Below are 16,186 nucleotides of genomic sequence, written 5' to 3'. Positions count from 1 at the left end.
TCATCATGGCTGCGGGGAATCGATGACATCAAGTCCATTGGCACACGTGATTGGTGTTGAATATTCCAGGCAATGGAGTGTGATACAGATATATAGTATTAAATTACAAGCAGGCGTGAGAATCAAAATATGGGGGCATGTTAGAGAGTCTGCTCAATTCAATGCTGGAAAACTCGTGACTTTGTAGTCACCTGATCAAATGATGCCTTCTTCCAAGGGCACCTCTTTGTCTTCAGCTCCCGTGAACCCTCGATCGGTTTTCATTTCTCTTCAAACGCATCTGCTTCAGCCGTGGAAGTAGATTCCGGCTCCAAGACACCATTTGAATTTGTCTTCACTCCTTGCTCAGTATTCAACACCCTATCCAGACTCAACTCCTCCGTGAGGAAGCTTAAAAGTAATGAAACAGCACTGAACGCCAACATCGCGGCCCAAATGATCTTCAGCGAATCAGCAAAGATCTTCCTCAAGATCTCTTTCTCAGGTGATTGGTCGGGAAGGCTTTTGGCGATCTTCACAAAACCAAGAACATTCTGAGCTGCTGCATTCTCGAATCCAGATAAGCCGGAAGAGTTGAGTTTGTGCTGGAATACGTTCTGGAAGATGATACCGAGGACGGCTATACCGAGCGACATTCCTAATGTCCGCATCGTCATGGTTAGTGCAGCGGCGACCGCCATGTTTTCATCAGACGAACTTGCTTGCACTGCAGGTCTCATCACAGGAAGCAGCATCCCAACTCCGAGGCCGCCGACGAGGTCGATGAATACCCACTGAGCTGGAGACTTGTGAACATCCAGTAACATCATCAGTCCAGACCCCAGTACGGTGATGCTCCACCCAAGCCAAAGGATCTTGCGATACGCTCCAGTTTTTCGAATGGCAAAGCCAGTGACAGCTGCAGCAAGAGCGACGGATAGTAGAGTGGGTAGTATAGCGACCCCTGCGAGGATTGGCGAGTACCCGTGCACAGCTTCGAAATACAATGGAAGATAGTAGACACACGCCCACATATCAAACCCGGAGACCATGGATTGCCAGTATACCGTCGCTGCTGTTCTGTTGTTGAAAATACTCATAGGGATGAGTGGGTGTTTTGCAAAGTAGATTTCCCATAGAACGAAGACGGCTATCCCTGCAATACCAATGAGAAGTGGAGCAAGAGTATGCGCGCTCGACCAAGAGAACATAATGCCACCCCAAGAAATGGCGATGAGCGTCGATGTTGCTGATGACACGAGCAAAAAGCAGCCGATGCAGTCCACTTGCTTCACCTTGTTCATAATGGCGCCTTTCCTGGGCTCGAGTCGAAGCGACACCGGAAGGACGACCAGAGATACTCCAGCTCTGCACGGGTTTAGTCGGAATCCAGAACCGCTGTTTCCTGTGATAGACTTACAATGGTAGCATGACCTAAAATATCCATCGCCAAGTCACTTTCTGTGTAAAAGCCCCGCCAATCAGCGGAGAGATAGCACTTCCCAATGCCCATGCAAGACTGATCAAGCCGAAGTATCCTCCTCGCTGCTTGAGAGGCACCAAATCGGTGATGATAATCTCGATAAGTGAAAGTCCGCCACCACTTCCAATGCCTTGAAGTACTCTTCCAACCAGAATGACTGCAACATCGTGAGCCAATGCGCATATAATTGAGCCTGCAATGAACAGAAGCAGCGTGAAAATGATGACAGGTCGTCGTCCGAATATGTGTGAGAAAGCAGCGAACGGTGGTTGGCAGACAGCACTGGCCAAGAGATACGATGTTCCAATCCAAAACGCTTGTGTCGATGATGCGCGAGTAGATGCTGCGATGTTCTGCAAGAAGTCTAGTAAGTCTTTGGATTGATGTGTGATTGCGACAGGAAATCTTACTGGTAGAGCGACACCAATACTTGTTGATTCCAGTGCGGCATAGAACGACATTATCATAAGAACCAAAAAGGATATCTTCTCACGAGTTCCTAATGTCGCTTCGATTCCATCGCTGTTTCTTTTGGTGTCCTCGTCTGCGGTGGGCGACTCCATGGCCGGCTCTGAAGGATGCTGCATTGTGCCGATTGTTTTGTACTGAGCCACCCCCCGCACCAAAGGAACATCGACTTGATATATGAGCAAACATCTGTGGATGTTTTTGTATCGGAAGGAAATGTCATCTCGCTGCCTTTCATAATGGAGTTGTTGAGAAGAGGCGTTTTCGGAGTTAAATTATTTAGCGACTCGCAGCGTTACGCTGCCGCCTTTCCCAATGTCAGCACAGGCCGCGGTCTCGGGTTGCTTCCAACGTGAGGAACGTGCAGGAACCATAATGCATGCTCGTGATTACTCATAATCCCCGAGTGCTGCCCCGTTACTAAAGTAGAAGGACTGTGGTGTCCAGGCTAGACATAATATCGGCCCAATATCCCTCTTTCACAGGTAATGGGTCATTTGTTCGTCGTCGTCTCCAGCATTCCTCGAGAATTTTGATGATATTCCAACCTGGTCCAACAAATATCGGCTTGACACCACTTTCCGCAAGCATTTCTTTGAAAAGGTTTTCCTCCTCGGGCAGTGCCATGGAACCAGTAACCAAAATTGGCCAGTACAGCGCACGCGCGATAATAGGTTCCGGAAGACGTCTAAACAGCTCAACGGATTGGGATACATTGTTACGAATTTCCTGAAGTTCAGCATGCGGACCAGAGACTACTACATGGAGGTAAACGAGGGCCGAAAGCGTGTATGCTTCAGTAACGTAATCGAAATACACAGAGAGCGTCGCTCTGCTGAGGCCGTACAGAGATCGAAAATCTGCTGAAGGGGGCCTTCCGCCAGGGATGCCGGAAAGAGCCAGCATCAATTCCTTCTCGATCGACGACGCTCTTGTAACGAGTTCCATCATGCTCAGCTTTCCGGTTGCCTGCGCATCTCGCTTCCACTCGTCCAATGCTCCGATTTTTGCTATGAGTATCATGACTGTATTATCGCAACCCATGACTTTGTCCAAACGGATTGGAGGATCTTGGCCGCCAAGAAGTCGATCGTGAATATATCCAAGAGTAGGAGACGACCCCGAGGATACGGAATTGGCAATCTCGATCCACGAGAATATGCTGACCAAGAATTTTACAGTGATCAGTTCTTCCACGGACATCACTGTGCCAGATCTATTGCTCTCGAATAGATGACTGGTACTGTTCGATGAACATAGGATGTCTGTGAATCTGCTCACTATTGTTGAAGCTCCCTTCATGTGAACTTGCCAGTTCTCAGTGCCGCCCGCAAATCCCTTTGCCAAGATTGTTAGTGAGCTATCAAGTCAATTTGTCTAGACGGTAACTTACGACAAAGCCGATCATTTGCATGATACAGACCAAAACCTTGATGTTTTCTTCCAGACTCCCAGGGCCTGGCTGCTCGTTGAACATGGTGATATACTGTTGAAGATTCTGTAAAGCCGATGCAAGTTGGGCCGATGTGACCCCTTTGCTTTCGTCCGAGCCGTTTGGAATTTCCAAGACCTCCATACAATGAGCAGCCAAAGCGAGGCTCATGTAGTATAGGGGCGGCGTGCGCAAAAGCAATGACAGCAACCAACCACGACCTCCTTCAGCTGGCGCCGGGTTGTACATCTTAAACTGCATTGGGAACACACAATCCATGTAGTACATCAGTAGTGAAGCATCGCGTTCCTTGATAACGGGCATCTGGCGTTGCTCGATGTCTCCTGAGCCTTCACTAGTTTGGGTCCGTCCGAATCCTTGGGCCCCATTGCTTCGGTATGAACCAGACGACGATGCTCCAACTAGAACGACATTGAGACCGAGCATAGAGTTCAATAACTGCCGGTCGCTCTGGTTAGTTCCCGTTGGCAACGTGGTGCTGATCTCCTGAGGAGAATGCCGAGGCTCGTGGTGGGTCGCATTCTCTAGGGTAGGGCTGACCCGTGGGGATGGCTCATGGACCGACGCTGAGGGTTGACTTGCAGTCGGACCAGCATCACGGCGTGTTGCACTCTTGATATCCCGTCTGACTTCAGCCGACTTTGCCTTTTCTTGCTCCCCGCCATCCATCCAGTCGGGACGGTTGGCGTACCCGTGGCAGGAGATGCCGAGCTTCTCGCATGTCTCGCATCCTGGACGTCTTTCATCACATTTCTTCCTTCGTAGTCGACACGTCCAGCAGCCACTTCTACTTCTGGATCCTCCTGCCATCGAATCGCGATGGGCGAGTAACTGGGCGTTGTTTCGCAAAGGTTGAGATGAACGTTGAGAAGAAGTTGTTGCGAAACGCTACGAGTCGCGAATGTCTCGGATCTTTTCAGACGAATGAAATGATCTCAAAGGCCCCTCTGATTCGCGTCTGATGCACATGTCGAAAAAGGGGGAGGTTGGCGAATGAAGAGAGAATGTTCGGAAGATGCCACCAGTAATGATACCTATACGGTGAAGGAAGGATTACGTAATCAGCCCTTGGTCAGCACTAACGAAGTAACGCAAAGAGTTGCGCAAAAAGCTCCGCAAAGGTCCGCAAAAAAGAATCCGCAAAAAAATTATTTAAATTGTTGAAGCAGGGTGCCGTGAGGCTCTGCATTGCGGCTCGCATCTAGCCAAGCCTAGTTGGGACTAGCTTAGTGATCTATACTAAGGGAAATATCTTCAACCTCAACTCCCAACCTTCTTAGCTCTTTAGTTAATCTACTCTGATTCAACCTGCTACTTTCCCATCATGCTCTGTCCCGTCTAGAGTGGTCATTACACCCTACAGGGACACTCCTTTCAATATAAATGAATAATTAGCATAAAAAATTTAATTACTTTATTGAAATTTCAAATTTGAAATGAATATTAACTTTAATTTATAGACACCTGAGGCCCTTGAGGTTCTACGCTTAGCTTTCGATGAATCTGCGAATGAAAGAAGCATAGAAATCAACCACAGAGACCTATCTAAGAGTATAAAAGCTTTTGTTGGGTGCCATCTTGAAAACCATATGAGATACTCCAACGGCGTATACATAACACGAAAGAGGCCGCGGATTCCAGGATACAAAGTCATGAAGTTTATCGAGCTGCAGGTTCTAGGATTCTGAGTGTAGACTCATTTCAATCCTTAAAGCATCTCAAAAGTTGACCTTCTTTTGCAACGATGTAGAGTACTCCGTTGTCAGTTGAGCTTCTGTAATCAATCATGTCACTTGTGTAATAATTTTTCTGGGATGGGAAATTCCTCTTATAACTCGAGTTAATCTATTATTTTCTCAGTGCTCTTTAAGCTACCGCTCTGTCACAGACAAATTATATCGTCGATTATGCCGCCCCCTTTGACTTTAACGACTCGGCTAGTGTATCCCTCCTTTCTGGTACACCCATCCCTTGTTTTGTCCAGAAGTCGTTCACAGTTGCTTGATATATGCGTATGCCCGTAGAAGTTTGTGTCGCAGTCGCCACATGGCAAAGGTGGCGAGAAGAGCAAAAGTACAAATCTAGACGCAGACTGCGAAAAGAACATTTTGGAATTGTTTGACTCGTTGCTATCTTGCATGCCACTGAAAAAGGAGAAAATATGCGCCATAAAACGAAACTTAACCTCCGTTCTGTCCCCTTTGCACGGTTATTTCAACCGCCCAATTTCATTCTGTGTTAAACCGAACTGCTGCTCATTACCTTTTGGCAGGTAGCCCAAGAATCGGTGCCTTGGGTGGAGGTGGCGCAGATCTCGCCCCAGATTGGAGGGTTGGTCTCGGCCGAGAGACACCTTGTGCTGTACTAGATCCAGACAGTGCCTTTGTTGCTGGATTCTGGTGCTGATCATCGTCATCGCTCGAGTCGTTCGACCGGATCATGTGTCTTACGCCCAGTGCAAAGAGGGCAGAAAGGCCAACAATTGCCCACTGAAGAGCCTCCAGGGTTGTCCCTCGGACTACGTGAGTTGCCGTGGAAAACCTCGTCCCCGTCACGAAGGCCAGTCCAGACAGTGTGACTGTAGAAGCATAGGCAACTGTCAATGCTATTCCTACAGACGCCCAGAGGAGGCCACTCGTTGCGCTTGAAAGCCGATCAGCACGACTCTCCATTTTTTCTTCCTTGTTTTCGTCGTCCGTGATATCATCAAGAGTCCTCAGGGTCATTTTAAGTAAAATGAAAGCTAGTGTTCCTAGGAGAAAACATACTGCCCCAACTGGAAGAAATGAGGGAAAGGCTGTATCCCGGACATCTAACCCATATTGGAGGAAGTCCTGGGGTATGGATAACCCTGTAGAGAGCTCAGCGGTAGATGTACCAAAAGTGGACTTGCAAAGCGTTTCTAACGCTGAAGCACTGGAATTGCTGGCGCTGCAAACACCTAGTAAGGATCAGCATTACGTTTAGCAAGGAAACGTCGTCGATCACATACCAAAGTAGCCAATTTGGATGCGGGTGCCGTTACCAGTGTTATCTTGCAGCTGAATGAGGAATATCCCGGGAATCCCTGGTGATACAGAAATACATCCCACTAGCGATAGGCCTATGAGAGGTAAGCACAAAGAGCAAGGCTTAGGAAAAAGGTTCTACTCACTGTAAAAGAGTAATATTGGAACTGCAAGAATGTATATGGGCCCCCCGCGCTCAAAAACACTTTCTACATAGATATTAGCTGGCTTTTGCCAGAACTGCAGAGTAGTACGACTTCATACCCGACGGGTGGAAGCTAATAGCCATGTCTCGACTGAGCACCGCAGATTCCGGTAGTTTTGAAAATGTCTGAAATATATGTGGTGGGAAAGGAAAAAGGAGATAAGTTGAAGAAATGTACGTTCAATAGGAAAAGAAGTTTGTCGGTATGCAAAAATATCTCTTGTGAACTCCACGAGAGAGGGATACATATAGTCTCCGAATGGCTAGAAAAACACCCCGGAGTAGCAACTTATCAATAATTAGAAATCAAGACACATGAAACGCAATCAAGCGCCTGCTGAATATTTTCACATATGTCTTGATTCATCAACCGCGGTTCTTAATCTCAGAGACGCCGTCATGTCGCGCTATCTACCGGCTTGAGAACCAGTCAGCGACGTTTACGGCAAACATTACTATGCTTTGCAAATCGAGGCGCCTCGGATCATGCTCTTGGTCAAATCTGTCAAGGTATCCTCAATCAATAACTCCCGTCCTTAAGACTTCAAACATTGAGGCGTTACATTTTCGGCGCTTGACCAAACCCACTAAATTTCTTCAATCGACACTTCAATTGTTGAGAATTTACAACACCACAACACCTAAGCGCCTTGGGCTATCTTTTGGGCTTTTGGCCAACCGATGTGAGCGGCACTTCAATGATTCTCGCAAGTCTAGAGTGCGACCATCATCAAGGCGCTTCAGGCCATCATTTGGGCTGAACTCTACGCCTTTCCTTTCCTATTGTTGGAATTTTGTCGTTTGATAGACAGCGCTGGATACTCCATTCAGTACCAAGGATGAGCCTCTAGAAGTACTACAACGCTCTCTCAAAGTAGCAGTTATGTCACTTCTGCCACATGCACCCAATTTGCCAGTGCTAGATTCCAGGGGATGACTTTCGAGGCCTCTAAAAACAACACTATTGCCTCTTGAGTTCATTTCCAATATGTACAGAGACAGCAGGCGCGTCTATGGTGGAGGTCAGGATCATTAGACCACGGAAGATGCGATCACCACATTTCGCAAACCAGTACCACCGCGATTCCTGTTACACTGCCCGAGCCAACATATCGGTATGGAGGAAGAGGCCGTAGAAGTCTCATGGAACCCATCAAAACCAAGCGCGGTCCTACAGCCACAAACGATAGTTCACCCCAAGAGGATTGGCATGTTGCACAGAGGGAGATCTTCACCATGTCTCTCAGCCTTTCAGTGGCCTGAATTAAAAATTTTAGTGTTTCAGGTGCCCTGGTTCTCTCGGATCCGGGTTGCTGGGTGCCTGCTGGGCGCTAACCCGCTGCCGCGGGATCCGATCGATGCCCCGCAACGTGAGATCTTTATCTTGCACAACTTTTCAGCGACCTGCTGCCAAATTGTTGGCGTTTCAACTGCATGATTTCTCCGTCCCCAGACTTCCAGGTTGGTGGCGTCTGTGGGGCGCCTGCGCTACTCCCAAACGAGAGTACACAATTTGTCGGTCCTACTTTGCCGCCGACCAAAAAATGACCGCAGGAACAAAGCTGAGAATATTGTAAATCTGCCAACCTTTGAGTTGGGAACCAAGGATAGTACGTCAATTAAATGCTTCTTTTGGTGAGTACCTTTACCTAATTGCGAAAATTCCAGCCTTATTTCCAATCTATGCCAATAAAAATTGGTCCAGAAAGCCCTAGTAAAGTCCATTGTGAGCCTTGACATCTACAAAGCTAGTCAGACCAACTTACCATATCCGCCATCAAATCTCTGATGTTAGAAGCTTCCTCTCCTCAGCCCAAAGATCTGCCTTTCCCGCTGGAAAGCTCGTTATCCAGCCGCCCAAAACCTTGCAGATTATCAGGATGAAGACCTAGGCGACGTGTATCCTGCCTTGGAGTGTTGACAAATGCAGGTCACTATCGTCACTCACCAACAGTTTTTTAGTATCTATTCGTCCTATAGATACCAACCGTGGTTGATTGGTTATTTCAAAGGCAACACTTGAAACGATTGAACATTCTTGCGTCGTAGCATTGCCTTGCTCGTTTCACGGAGAAGATGTGAACATGCCACTTGGTGGAACTGTCTATATAAAAGCTGTCTGGCCATCACTTCTGCTCCCTCTTCAGAATTCAACCCATCATCTTCTTTTGCTCTTTTCAATACTCAAGCCAATTATCATCTCTTCTTTTGCTTCAACTCTGAAGTTTAAATTCCTTACCATCTCCTCTGCTTCGAAGCTTAAACCGGTTTTGGCAATCCAGTACAATTTCTCTTTCACATCATTCCTCAAACCTCGACCATGAGCACGTCAAACAGGAAAGGCCGTAGTGGACACCACTCCAGGGGCAAATACAGCCACAGCGACAAACGTGAAGAAGAGGCCCCACCCGAAGTGTTCAGCCGGACCCTGTCCATCGTAGTGTACAGAGGTGACCCGATTGATTCACACTTGAACCGCCACACAGCTTTCTACATCGAATATTCGGATGGCTCGAATGTGCTTAGCTACATCACAGGAGCTTCTGGCTTCTTCGAATTCGATAGAGATGGAACGAAGCTAGGCCTCCACAGCAAAGTGCGACATTTGAGCGTGGAATTCCAGTTGCGACAATTCAATCGAGTACTCCCCAGGACTTAACCATACGAGACATACTTTACAACACTCCAATTAACAACACTGAACGATCCTGGAACTGTCAACACTGGATTGGTGATGGTTTGAAGAGGCTACAGGAGGCCGATATTATACCAGAGAATATTGTCAATAACGCCGCAGATCAGATGGTTGATGTCCTGATGGAAGCACCTATGGAGGATCCCGAATGATCCATGCGGTACTGGCAATGAGATTCTTTGGTTGAACGACTGACATTGGGTGAAGGTTTGATTTTGGTCGAAGGCTAGTTTTTGGTTACAAGGTTGGTTTTGATTAAGTCTTGTTTTGGTTTTAAGGTATATGGTTTGTTGCAAGGTCGTTGTTTGTCGCAAGATTTTAGTTTTTTTTTTGTTTTTCGGGATGCTTTTTTTTATAGGATTGTCGTTGAATGAATGAATCAATGAAAGATTGTTATTGAATGCAAGATCGTTTGTCATCCTTTGAAAACAGCACTTTAGTGACGAAGGATTGATCTAAGGAAGCAATCGTTGATGTACTCGGTCTCGTGGCACACTGGAAATATGGCCTCGACATAGTTGTACCAACTGCACCTGTGATCTGCTCCTTTGAAAGTCTTGACAAACTCCCAGTACTCTGGATACCACCTCGAATATTCCCAATCTAGGAGAGCAACCACTCGCCCGTCCTTAACAATAATATTTCGGGGCGTGAAATCAGCATGAGTAAAGACGATCTCATGATCTGTTCGTAAGGATCGGAATGCTATGTCATAAAATATCGTAGGACAACCTTTTATCTTGTCGGTCACAAGGAATTGGTTAAACTCGGCTTCGGTATCAAATGGACCGCCCTTGTAATCGAATCTCCTCCCGTCATTTGCTTCCCCACGATTGATTGATCCAATATACTGTCCTTTCAAGCTGCGTAACTGGGAGAGTATTCCTTTCAGCTGTTCCGCAATATCTAACTTCTGCTCCTCGGGGAGCCCATTCCACACGGCTTCCAATGTCTCTCCTTCGATATAGTCCATGGTAATACTGGGTACAAGTCCTGTCTCCTCTTCATAAATTCGAGGAACAGGGATACTGGTATTCGCAGCAATGAATCGCATGGTCTCTGCTTCTAACGGGAGTATGCCAGGGCCGGATTTCACGACCTTGTCGCCATAGCGGATGACCTTGCGTGAGAAACTCGACATTAAGGTGATACCTAGCGTTTTTAGTGGTAGATCCCATACAAGGGAACGGAGGCAGTCATACCTTCAGAGGTATCTGAAATTGAAGTATCGCCCGTCATCGCTATGTTGTCCTTAGGATAGTTCTAGTGCCGTTGAAATAAAGTAATAACAAGTCAGTGAGAGCCCGTTTTGGTTACTTTGTTCACACAGCTGTTTAAGGTTGGAACTGTGTATATTGTGGTTGTTTGGGGCAGCTGTTGTCTTTGGAAGCAACACAGGCACAGGTCTGAGCAGCGGCCAAGGCAAGGCAGCGGGAGATCCCACTAGCGCGGAACCTTAGCCTACAGTACCCATGTGAGATGGCCTGAAATATCGGGCATAAAGGAGCTGGACTCCAGGAAGTCGTTCCAATAGAATACATTTGATGCCAGATTTCTCTCTCAGACACACAATTTCTGTTTCTGCGCAGTATTATTCATGCTATAGGCTTGTTAAGCCAGTGTGTTACATACACGAACACACTCTCACGACTAGAATGAAAGGACAGCCGGAGAGACACTTACGACGATTGTAATAATAGGTCCAACTAAGGCCCTGTAAAGGCCTATCATACAAATTCAACACAACAGAAGCGGAAAGCGAGGTTAGCATAGTGATCACATATAAGTTTTATTAATTTGATTTAATTTGATTTCTTTTGTAGTTTTAAATGCGGAGCGGGGCTCGTGACTGCACGTATAGACTAGATTTAAACAGTTAAACTAAAAAATTACAATAACAACGGAATACATCTATCTTAAAGATGGCCCTTGCTATAGCGCTTATGCTTCGCCAATGCCCACATCTGGGAGTAAGCAGGAAAGTGCATTCCACACAGTGCTAACTTAGAAATACTCTGGATTTCAATACTATAAGCGGGGTTAGCTTGGGTTTTGGTGTAGATTCTCAGCCGGTTCTACATTATATTACTAACAGGCCGAATTAGTGTACTTAAAGCCAAAGAAGTCCGAATTGCAGTATAAATAAAGCACATGCGCTGTCTAGTAATACGTTAATGTATTATACTTCAGGCGAAACCACTCCGTGGCGCAACCTTTCAAATAGACATACTCACAATTGTAGTACTCCAAATGCTAAAAATGGTTTCGGGTGGCGGCAAATGAGGATCCATGAAAGGAGCCCTAAGGGGATCGAAGGACATATTCTTGTTTAAGCTCCCTGTGAGTCGCAATTGTGTAGAGTTGATAATTTTTCGCACGGCAGAAGCGAATGATAAGTAATCATGATTAGTCAATGGAAGGCAGAGCAGACGTGACTGAGCAACCTGAGCAGAGGGTGAGGCGAGGGTGAGTAGCGCCTGAGCCACCAAGCAGAGCAACGATGCTAACTAACCGCGTTAGACACTACCCTAGTTAAGATTCAGCGCAGATTACCCTCAAAACTAGTTTCGGGGCCTTTTCACGTCTTGGCTTGTATCTGTCTCCACCATGCTGTGTTTCTTTGAAATATTCCTTGGTAGTATCAAGGTGATTGCGCGCGAGAGTCGTTTGTTTTTGGAGAAGTTCCGTTCGACGCTCTAGACTCTGAAATAAAAGATACAAGGCTGGCGCAGATAATAGTGACAATCTGCAATAATGACAAGGCTCCCGAGGAATCATTTTGCTTTTGATTTGGAAGAGTCAAGAACACAATTGCCTTCTTCAACAAAATCACAAGTCAAAATTTTCTCGATTGCGAAACGTCATAATGTAATCTCATTCATTGTCAACAAAGCATGCTCACAATGCTTTGTGCTCGCTATTAATAGAATCAACCCCATTGAACTGGAGGTGGTGGGGGTGGCTATGCAACTGACACTAAAATGAGGCTGCGAACATGCATGGCCGTCAGAACCCCGCAGACTTGGTGAGGCTGTCGCATATACCCCACAAGGAACAACATATCCTCACTATCTGTTCACTCTGCATCGTCGTGCATCACTTAGTTCCACATCATGGATGCTCTCTCGGTCGCCGCCAGAATAGGAGGCCTTACTAGCCTTTCCCTCACAATCGTGAAAGAATTAAATCATCTAAGCACCGACCACCAGGCTGCGCCTCCAGTCGTGAATTCATTATGTTCTGAGATGAGGCTCACCAGCCGTGTACTCTCGCAACTCCAGATCATTGTTCTAGATGAATGGACTGGCAAATCCGTGGAAGATTTCACCGATCCCCAATTCCTGTCTTTTGCAGACACTGTCTTTACTGGTTGTTCTACTGTTTTGTACTGTCTTGAAGATGAAGTTTGGAGCCTGGTCAATAGCTGCAGGTTGGCAAGAGACGAACTCTCGGGCCTGAGTGGAAAGGAAGCAGTGTTGTGGAAGACGGATGAACTCGAAGAACTTATCCAAGGGCTGTGGGATCAACGTCAAGCAGTGTCCGTTCTCGTGGAGAGCTTTGAAGTGTATGTCGAAGTAACCTGGTTCAGAATAACTCGAAATGCTAAGTTTGACTAGAAAATCGATACCCGACCTTCGTCGTTTTATGGTCAATAATCGAGCGACTGTTCAACAGAGTCGTGATCGTACAAAATCCCTCAAAGAACGGTATTCCAATCTTGTTCTTGCAGACTCTTTTCTTCATATACCCGGAGATGTGGATATATCCTCTCACGAATCAACAACGAAGGAAGAAGCATACGAATTCACCGAGCTGGTCAACAATACACAGGTGTACCGCAGAGCGCGGCAAGTCAAAGCACAAAGTATTGACAAGGAGCATGTCCAAGAAGAAATCACCGAAGGAGATCTAATTGACTTTGGCCCCGGCCCGGAGGAATCTGGCGAAAGTCAAGCGCCGGACTGGCTAACGGAAGGAAGGAACCATGATCTAGATCTACTTGACAGTGAAGATACAACCACAGCTATGAAGTGGTCAGAGCTACATTCTCACGATTCGGCATCAAGCATGTCTAGCGTATCTAGTGTAACAGAGGACGCTATACCAGCGACTAGAAGTGTTTTTGAGAGAGCACCAGGATCTCAGACAAGGACTCCATCGAGAAGTGTCCACTTCCACGACGCAGGTTCAGACTCAGTTGAGGACAAACTCATTCCAACTGCTTCGAGACCAGGGTCGGCCAACTCAGAAGTACTAAACCAAGCTAGTGCTCCTCTCGACGCAGACTTTCCTTCTGGTGACACGGTTGCTTCTCGAAGCTCAAATCATGCTCCACCTCCACCTCCACCGCTGCCCTCGCAACACTCGAGACCTTCATTTACTGATGAACAAGACGACGAGGAAAATGAACCTAAAACTCAAGCATTCGAGAGATGGGAAACTCTTTCCGCCCACTGGGAGGGTCTCACCAGCTTCTGGCTCAGGCGTCTAGAAGAAAACACTGTACAAGTAAACTCCGAACCTCTCACCCAGCAGCTCTCCCGACAAGTGACCGATCTGTCAGCCGCTGGAGCTAATCTCTTCCACGCCGTCGTGGAGCTCCAGCGCCTTCGCGCTTCCTCTGAACGTAAATTCCAGCGCTGGTTTTACGAGACCAGGATTGAGCAAGAGAAAGCACAGGAAATACAAGCCATGATCCAAGCTAGTCTTGAAGCTGAAAGAGCTGAGAAGCGTGGTGCGACACAAGAATTGTTGGATGCCAAAGCGAAGATTCTCGAGGCTCAGACTGAGCAAGAGAGGATCCAACACATACAATCGATGACTCAGGTCAATCTTGAAACGGAAAGAACGGAGAAGCGGGATGTAATCAAAGAGCTACTTGAAACGAAAGTTCTGTTGCAGTATTCCAAGAGAGAGGCTCAGCGGGCTTGGACAGAGTTGGGGAGGAGAGAAGGAGAAGAGAAGGCGAGGAGTGCGAAGTTGCAGAAGGGGGAAGGTGCTGTTATTGGAGGTGATAGCTTGGTACCTGTAGCTCGGGGGACTGAATTGGATCTCTCGCACGAGAGTCGATTGTTTTTCGAGTTGGTGACAAGTCGGGATCCTTCTGCGGAACAGTGGAGTCAGAGACCCCGAGACCTCTGGGACGATAAGGCTTAAGCTCCAGGAATCAAGGCAACTTCTAGCTGACTGAGAGTCTAGATGAGTAATGCATTGAGTACGTTACAGAAATGATAAAATTTCTAGTTTATGGTTGCCTTGGTGGCGGAGACTCCAATATAGTTTAGGTTCCCATTCCTGAAAACAAATCACAAAGGTTATTGAAGGGTAAATGGTCATGTTTATGCTAACCTGCCAAAGCCAGGCCCGAAAACTACCACGTATGCTTTATTACTCTTCACCCTAGCCAGCAAGATCCGAGAAGCAACCCGTACACCCAGAAAGAACAAATATTTTCTACATCACTCCCAACAACTTCCAACTCGCTTCACCTTCTCTCTTACCAAGATGTCTTGTACGAACTCCCACACTGATCTGCCTCAATATGCACATCCCAATACTTATCAAACACCTGACCCTGAACCTTGCCCTTGATCAGAGGACAGCCGGCAATTGCAGTAACGTAGCTAGTAACAGTCCCGCAGTCAACTTTGACCAGGAAATTGTTCTACAAGAACCATCAGTATGAAACTTCTGTTCTGACTTTCAGGAAAGTACGAACATTGTTCTGCATCCAGATCTTGACTCCAGTGGCGCAGCTCACTGCAAGACCCGTTTTGGCTGCAAGGTCGCATGCTCCATTGTTACCAGCACCGTTCAGATAGTTGATACCTGTACTGAGCCATTCAGGCTCCACGCCTCCCCAGCCCCTGGTGTTGGGGTTACAGAGTGGAGCTGGCTAAATTCAAACAATTAGTCAGTACTATTGTGAGAAGCAAAGGAGACATACAGTTGATCGAGCAAATGGGTGAGGACCATATGTGTTGAGAGTAGTATTAGTGTTGTGGTCGTTCGCATAAGAGACGGGGATGGCATTGACGTTGGCAGAGAAGCTAACCATGATTGCCATGGCAATCCAAGAATAGAGGGATTGCATGATGTCTTTCAGTTGGATTAGAATAATGGTTCAATTAAGGATTGTTGGCGTGTGGTTGTCTGAGGAACTGTTTGGTGTTTGTATGTCTGTGTGAGGATGATGTCGAATGAGGAGAAGCGCTCCTCGAGGAGTTTTTTATAGCCACTGCGTTCTATAATCTTTCCATTCAAAGATTGTTCGTGATTGAGGTGCTGCTGCAAAGATGTTCAAAAGATTGAGAGTGTGGAGGTATCAAGCGAATCAGGGACAGCAGAATGGCGCTGCTGTTATTGTCTGAGGTTTAAGACGCTAGTGATCAAGTCAAATCTTTGCGTTTGATATCATGGTCACCGACTGTTATCTTGATGTTATTCACAAATCTGTGGCAGTGACCAGGATCATAAGTATCATAGCTTTCATGCAAGCGAAACAATATACCCAACATAAGTGAACTTGCGATCTGAGGTTAACTATACTTGAGCATGAGGTAAGTGAATTACGAACAAAAACTGAACTTCATGGGGCTTGTCCAACCGAGGGAGACAACAGTGGAGGAACCAAAGAGCGCAAGAAAAAGAAATAACTGCATAGTATGTTGCCAAAGAATGCACTCTTAAGTAAGGAGTAACCCAGTAAACATTCCTTATTTTAGCTCAAGAGGGGAATGCTCTTCATATTTGGATCAACGAGGATTAGCCCGAACAGGAAGTTGATTATATGATGTACTAACTTGATCGTCCTCTCGTCCCATTTCTATGGGGCTATGATACCTCCACTAAGGTCGAACAACTTCTTCTAGAGCTTGATTTCCTCATACTCAGA

General features: G+C 46.6%; 7 protein-coding genes across 7 annotated transcripts; 2 read left to right on the top strand and 5 right to left on the bottom strand.

Moving 5' to 3' along the window:
• Positions 1-223: 223 nt before the first annotated feature.
• Positions 224-2,347, bottom strand: LY89DRAFT_754363 (MFS general substrate transporter). Its single transcript, XM_018221322.1, has 3 exons — positions 1,873-2,347; positions 1,438-1,815; positions 224-1,394 (listed from the first exon to the last, which is right to left on the bottom strand). The coding sequence occupies exons 1-3, from the start codon at positions 2,047-2,049 to the stop codon at positions 261-263; spliced, it is 1,689 nt and encodes a 562-aa protein (XP_018067899.1). The 5' UTR covers positions 2,050-2,347; the 3' UTR covers positions 224-260.
• A 3-nt stretch (positions 2,348-2,350) lies between these two features.
• Positions 2,351-4,193, bottom strand: LY89DRAFT_672750 (uncharacterized protein; the record flags this gene model as incomplete). The annotated part of the gene is made up of 2 exons (XM_018213305.1): positions 2,351-3,268; positions 3,324-4,193. 2 exons carry the CDS (start codon positions 4,191-4,193, stop codon positions 2,351-2,353), a joined length of 1,788 nt encoding a protein of 595 aa, XP_018067898.1.
• Positions 4,194-5,519: 1,326 nt separating this feature from the next.
• On the bottom strand, positions 5,520-6,680 carry LY89DRAFT_754359 (uncharacterized protein; the record flags this gene model as incomplete). The annotated part of the gene is made up of 4 exons (XM_018221321.1): positions 5,520-6,324; positions 6,376-6,486; positions 6,538-6,600; positions 6,656-6,680. 4 exons carry the CDS (start codon positions 6,678-6,680, stop codon positions 5,642-5,644), a joined length of 882 nt encoding a protein of 293 aa, XP_018067897.1. The 3' UTR covers positions 5,520-5,641.
• Positions 6,681-8,700: 2,020 nt separating this feature from the next.
• LY89DRAFT_687600 (uncharacterized protein) lies at positions 8,701-9,547 on the top strand. Its single transcript, XM_018215534.1, has one exon. It carries the CDS (start codon positions 8,917-8,919, stop codon positions 9,253-9,255), a length of 339 nt encoding a protein of 112 aa, XP_018067896.1. The 5' UTR covers positions 8,701-8,916; the 3' UTR covers positions 9,256-9,547.
• An 82-nt stretch (positions 9,548-9,629) lies between these two features.
• On the bottom strand, positions 9,630-10,668 carry LY89DRAFT_651772 (kinase-like protein). The gene is made up of 2 exons (XM_018212180.1): positions 10,494-10,668; positions 9,630-10,443 (listed from the first exon to the last, which is right to left on the bottom strand). Exons 1-2 carry the CDS (start codon positions 10,528-10,530, stop codon positions 9,728-9,730), a joined length of 753 nt encoding a protein of 250 aa, XP_018067895.1. The 5' UTR covers positions 10,531-10,668; the 3' UTR covers positions 9,630-9,727.
• A 1,736-nt stretch (positions 10,669-12,404) lies between these two features.
• Positions 12,405-14,448, top strand: LY89DRAFT_785210 (uncharacterized protein; the record flags this gene model as incomplete). The annotated part of the gene is made up of 2 exons (XM_018222867.1): positions 12,405-12,856; positions 12,909-14,448. The coding sequence occupies 2 exons, from the start codon at positions 12,405-12,407 to the stop codon at positions 14,446-14,448; spliced, it is 1,992 nt and encodes a 663-aa protein (XP_018067894.1).
• A 289-nt stretch (positions 14,449-14,737) lies between these two features.
• LY89DRAFT_754352 (uncharacterized protein) lies at positions 14,738-15,449 on the bottom strand. Its single transcript, XM_018221320.1, has 3 exons — positions 15,239-15,449; positions 15,011-15,187; positions 14,738-14,956 (listed from the first exon to the last, which is right to left on the bottom strand). Exons 1-3 carry the CDS (start codon positions 15,383-15,385, stop codon positions 14,789-14,791), a joined length of 492 nt encoding a protein of 163 aa, XP_018067893.1. The 5' UTR covers positions 15,386-15,449; the 3' UTR covers positions 14,738-14,788.
• Between the last annotated feature and the right edge of the window lie 737 nt (positions 15,450-16,186).

This window comes from Mollisia scopiformis (assembly GCF_001500285.1).
Source record: "Mollisia scopiformis unplaced genomic scaffold LY89scaffold_19, whole genome shotgun sequence".
Classification (NCBI taxonomy): Eukaryota; Fungi; Ascomycota; class Leotiomycetes; order Helotiales; family Mollisiaceae; genus Mollisia; species Mollisia scopiformis.
Note: the sequence above shows the minus strand (reverse complement) of the source record. Positions and strands in the feature narration are given on the sequence as shown.

Coding starts and splice junctions, on each gene's coding strand:
- LY89DRAFT_754363 (XM_018221322.1), bottom strand. CDS start 2,049: ATGCAGCATCCTTCAGAGCCGGCCATGGAGTCGCCCACCGCAGACGAG. Junction 1,816..1,872: donor GTATTGGTGTCGCTCTACCA/GTAAGATTTCCT, acceptor GACTTCTTGCAG/AACATCGCAGCATCTACTCG. Junction 1,395..1,437: donor GCGGGGCTTTTACACAGAAA/GTGACTTGGCGA, acceptor TACCATTGTAAG/TCTATCACAGGAAACAGCGG.
- LY89DRAFT_754352 (XM_018221320.1), bottom strand. CDS start 15,385: ATGCAATCCCTCTATTCTTGGATTGCCATGGCAATCATGGTTAGCTTC. Junction 15,188..15,238: donor ACCCATTTGCTCGATCAACT/GTATGTCTCCTT, acceptor GTTTGAATTTAG/CCAGCTCCACTCTGTAACCC. Junction 14,957..15,010: donor AGATCTGGATGCAGAACAAT/GTTCGTACTTTC, acceptor TGGTTCTTGTAG/AACAATTTCCTGGTCAAAGT.
- LY89DRAFT_687600 (XM_018215534.1), top strand. CDS start 8,917: ATGAGCACGTCAAACAGGAAAGGCCGTAGTGGACACCACTCCAGGGGC.
- LY89DRAFT_651772 (XM_018212180.1), bottom strand. CDS start 10,530: ATGACGGGCGATACTTCAATTTCAGATACCTCTGAAG. Junction 10,444..10,493: donor AATTTCAGATACCTCTGAAG/GTATGACTGCCT, acceptor TAAAAACGCTAG/GTATCACCTTAATGTCGAGT.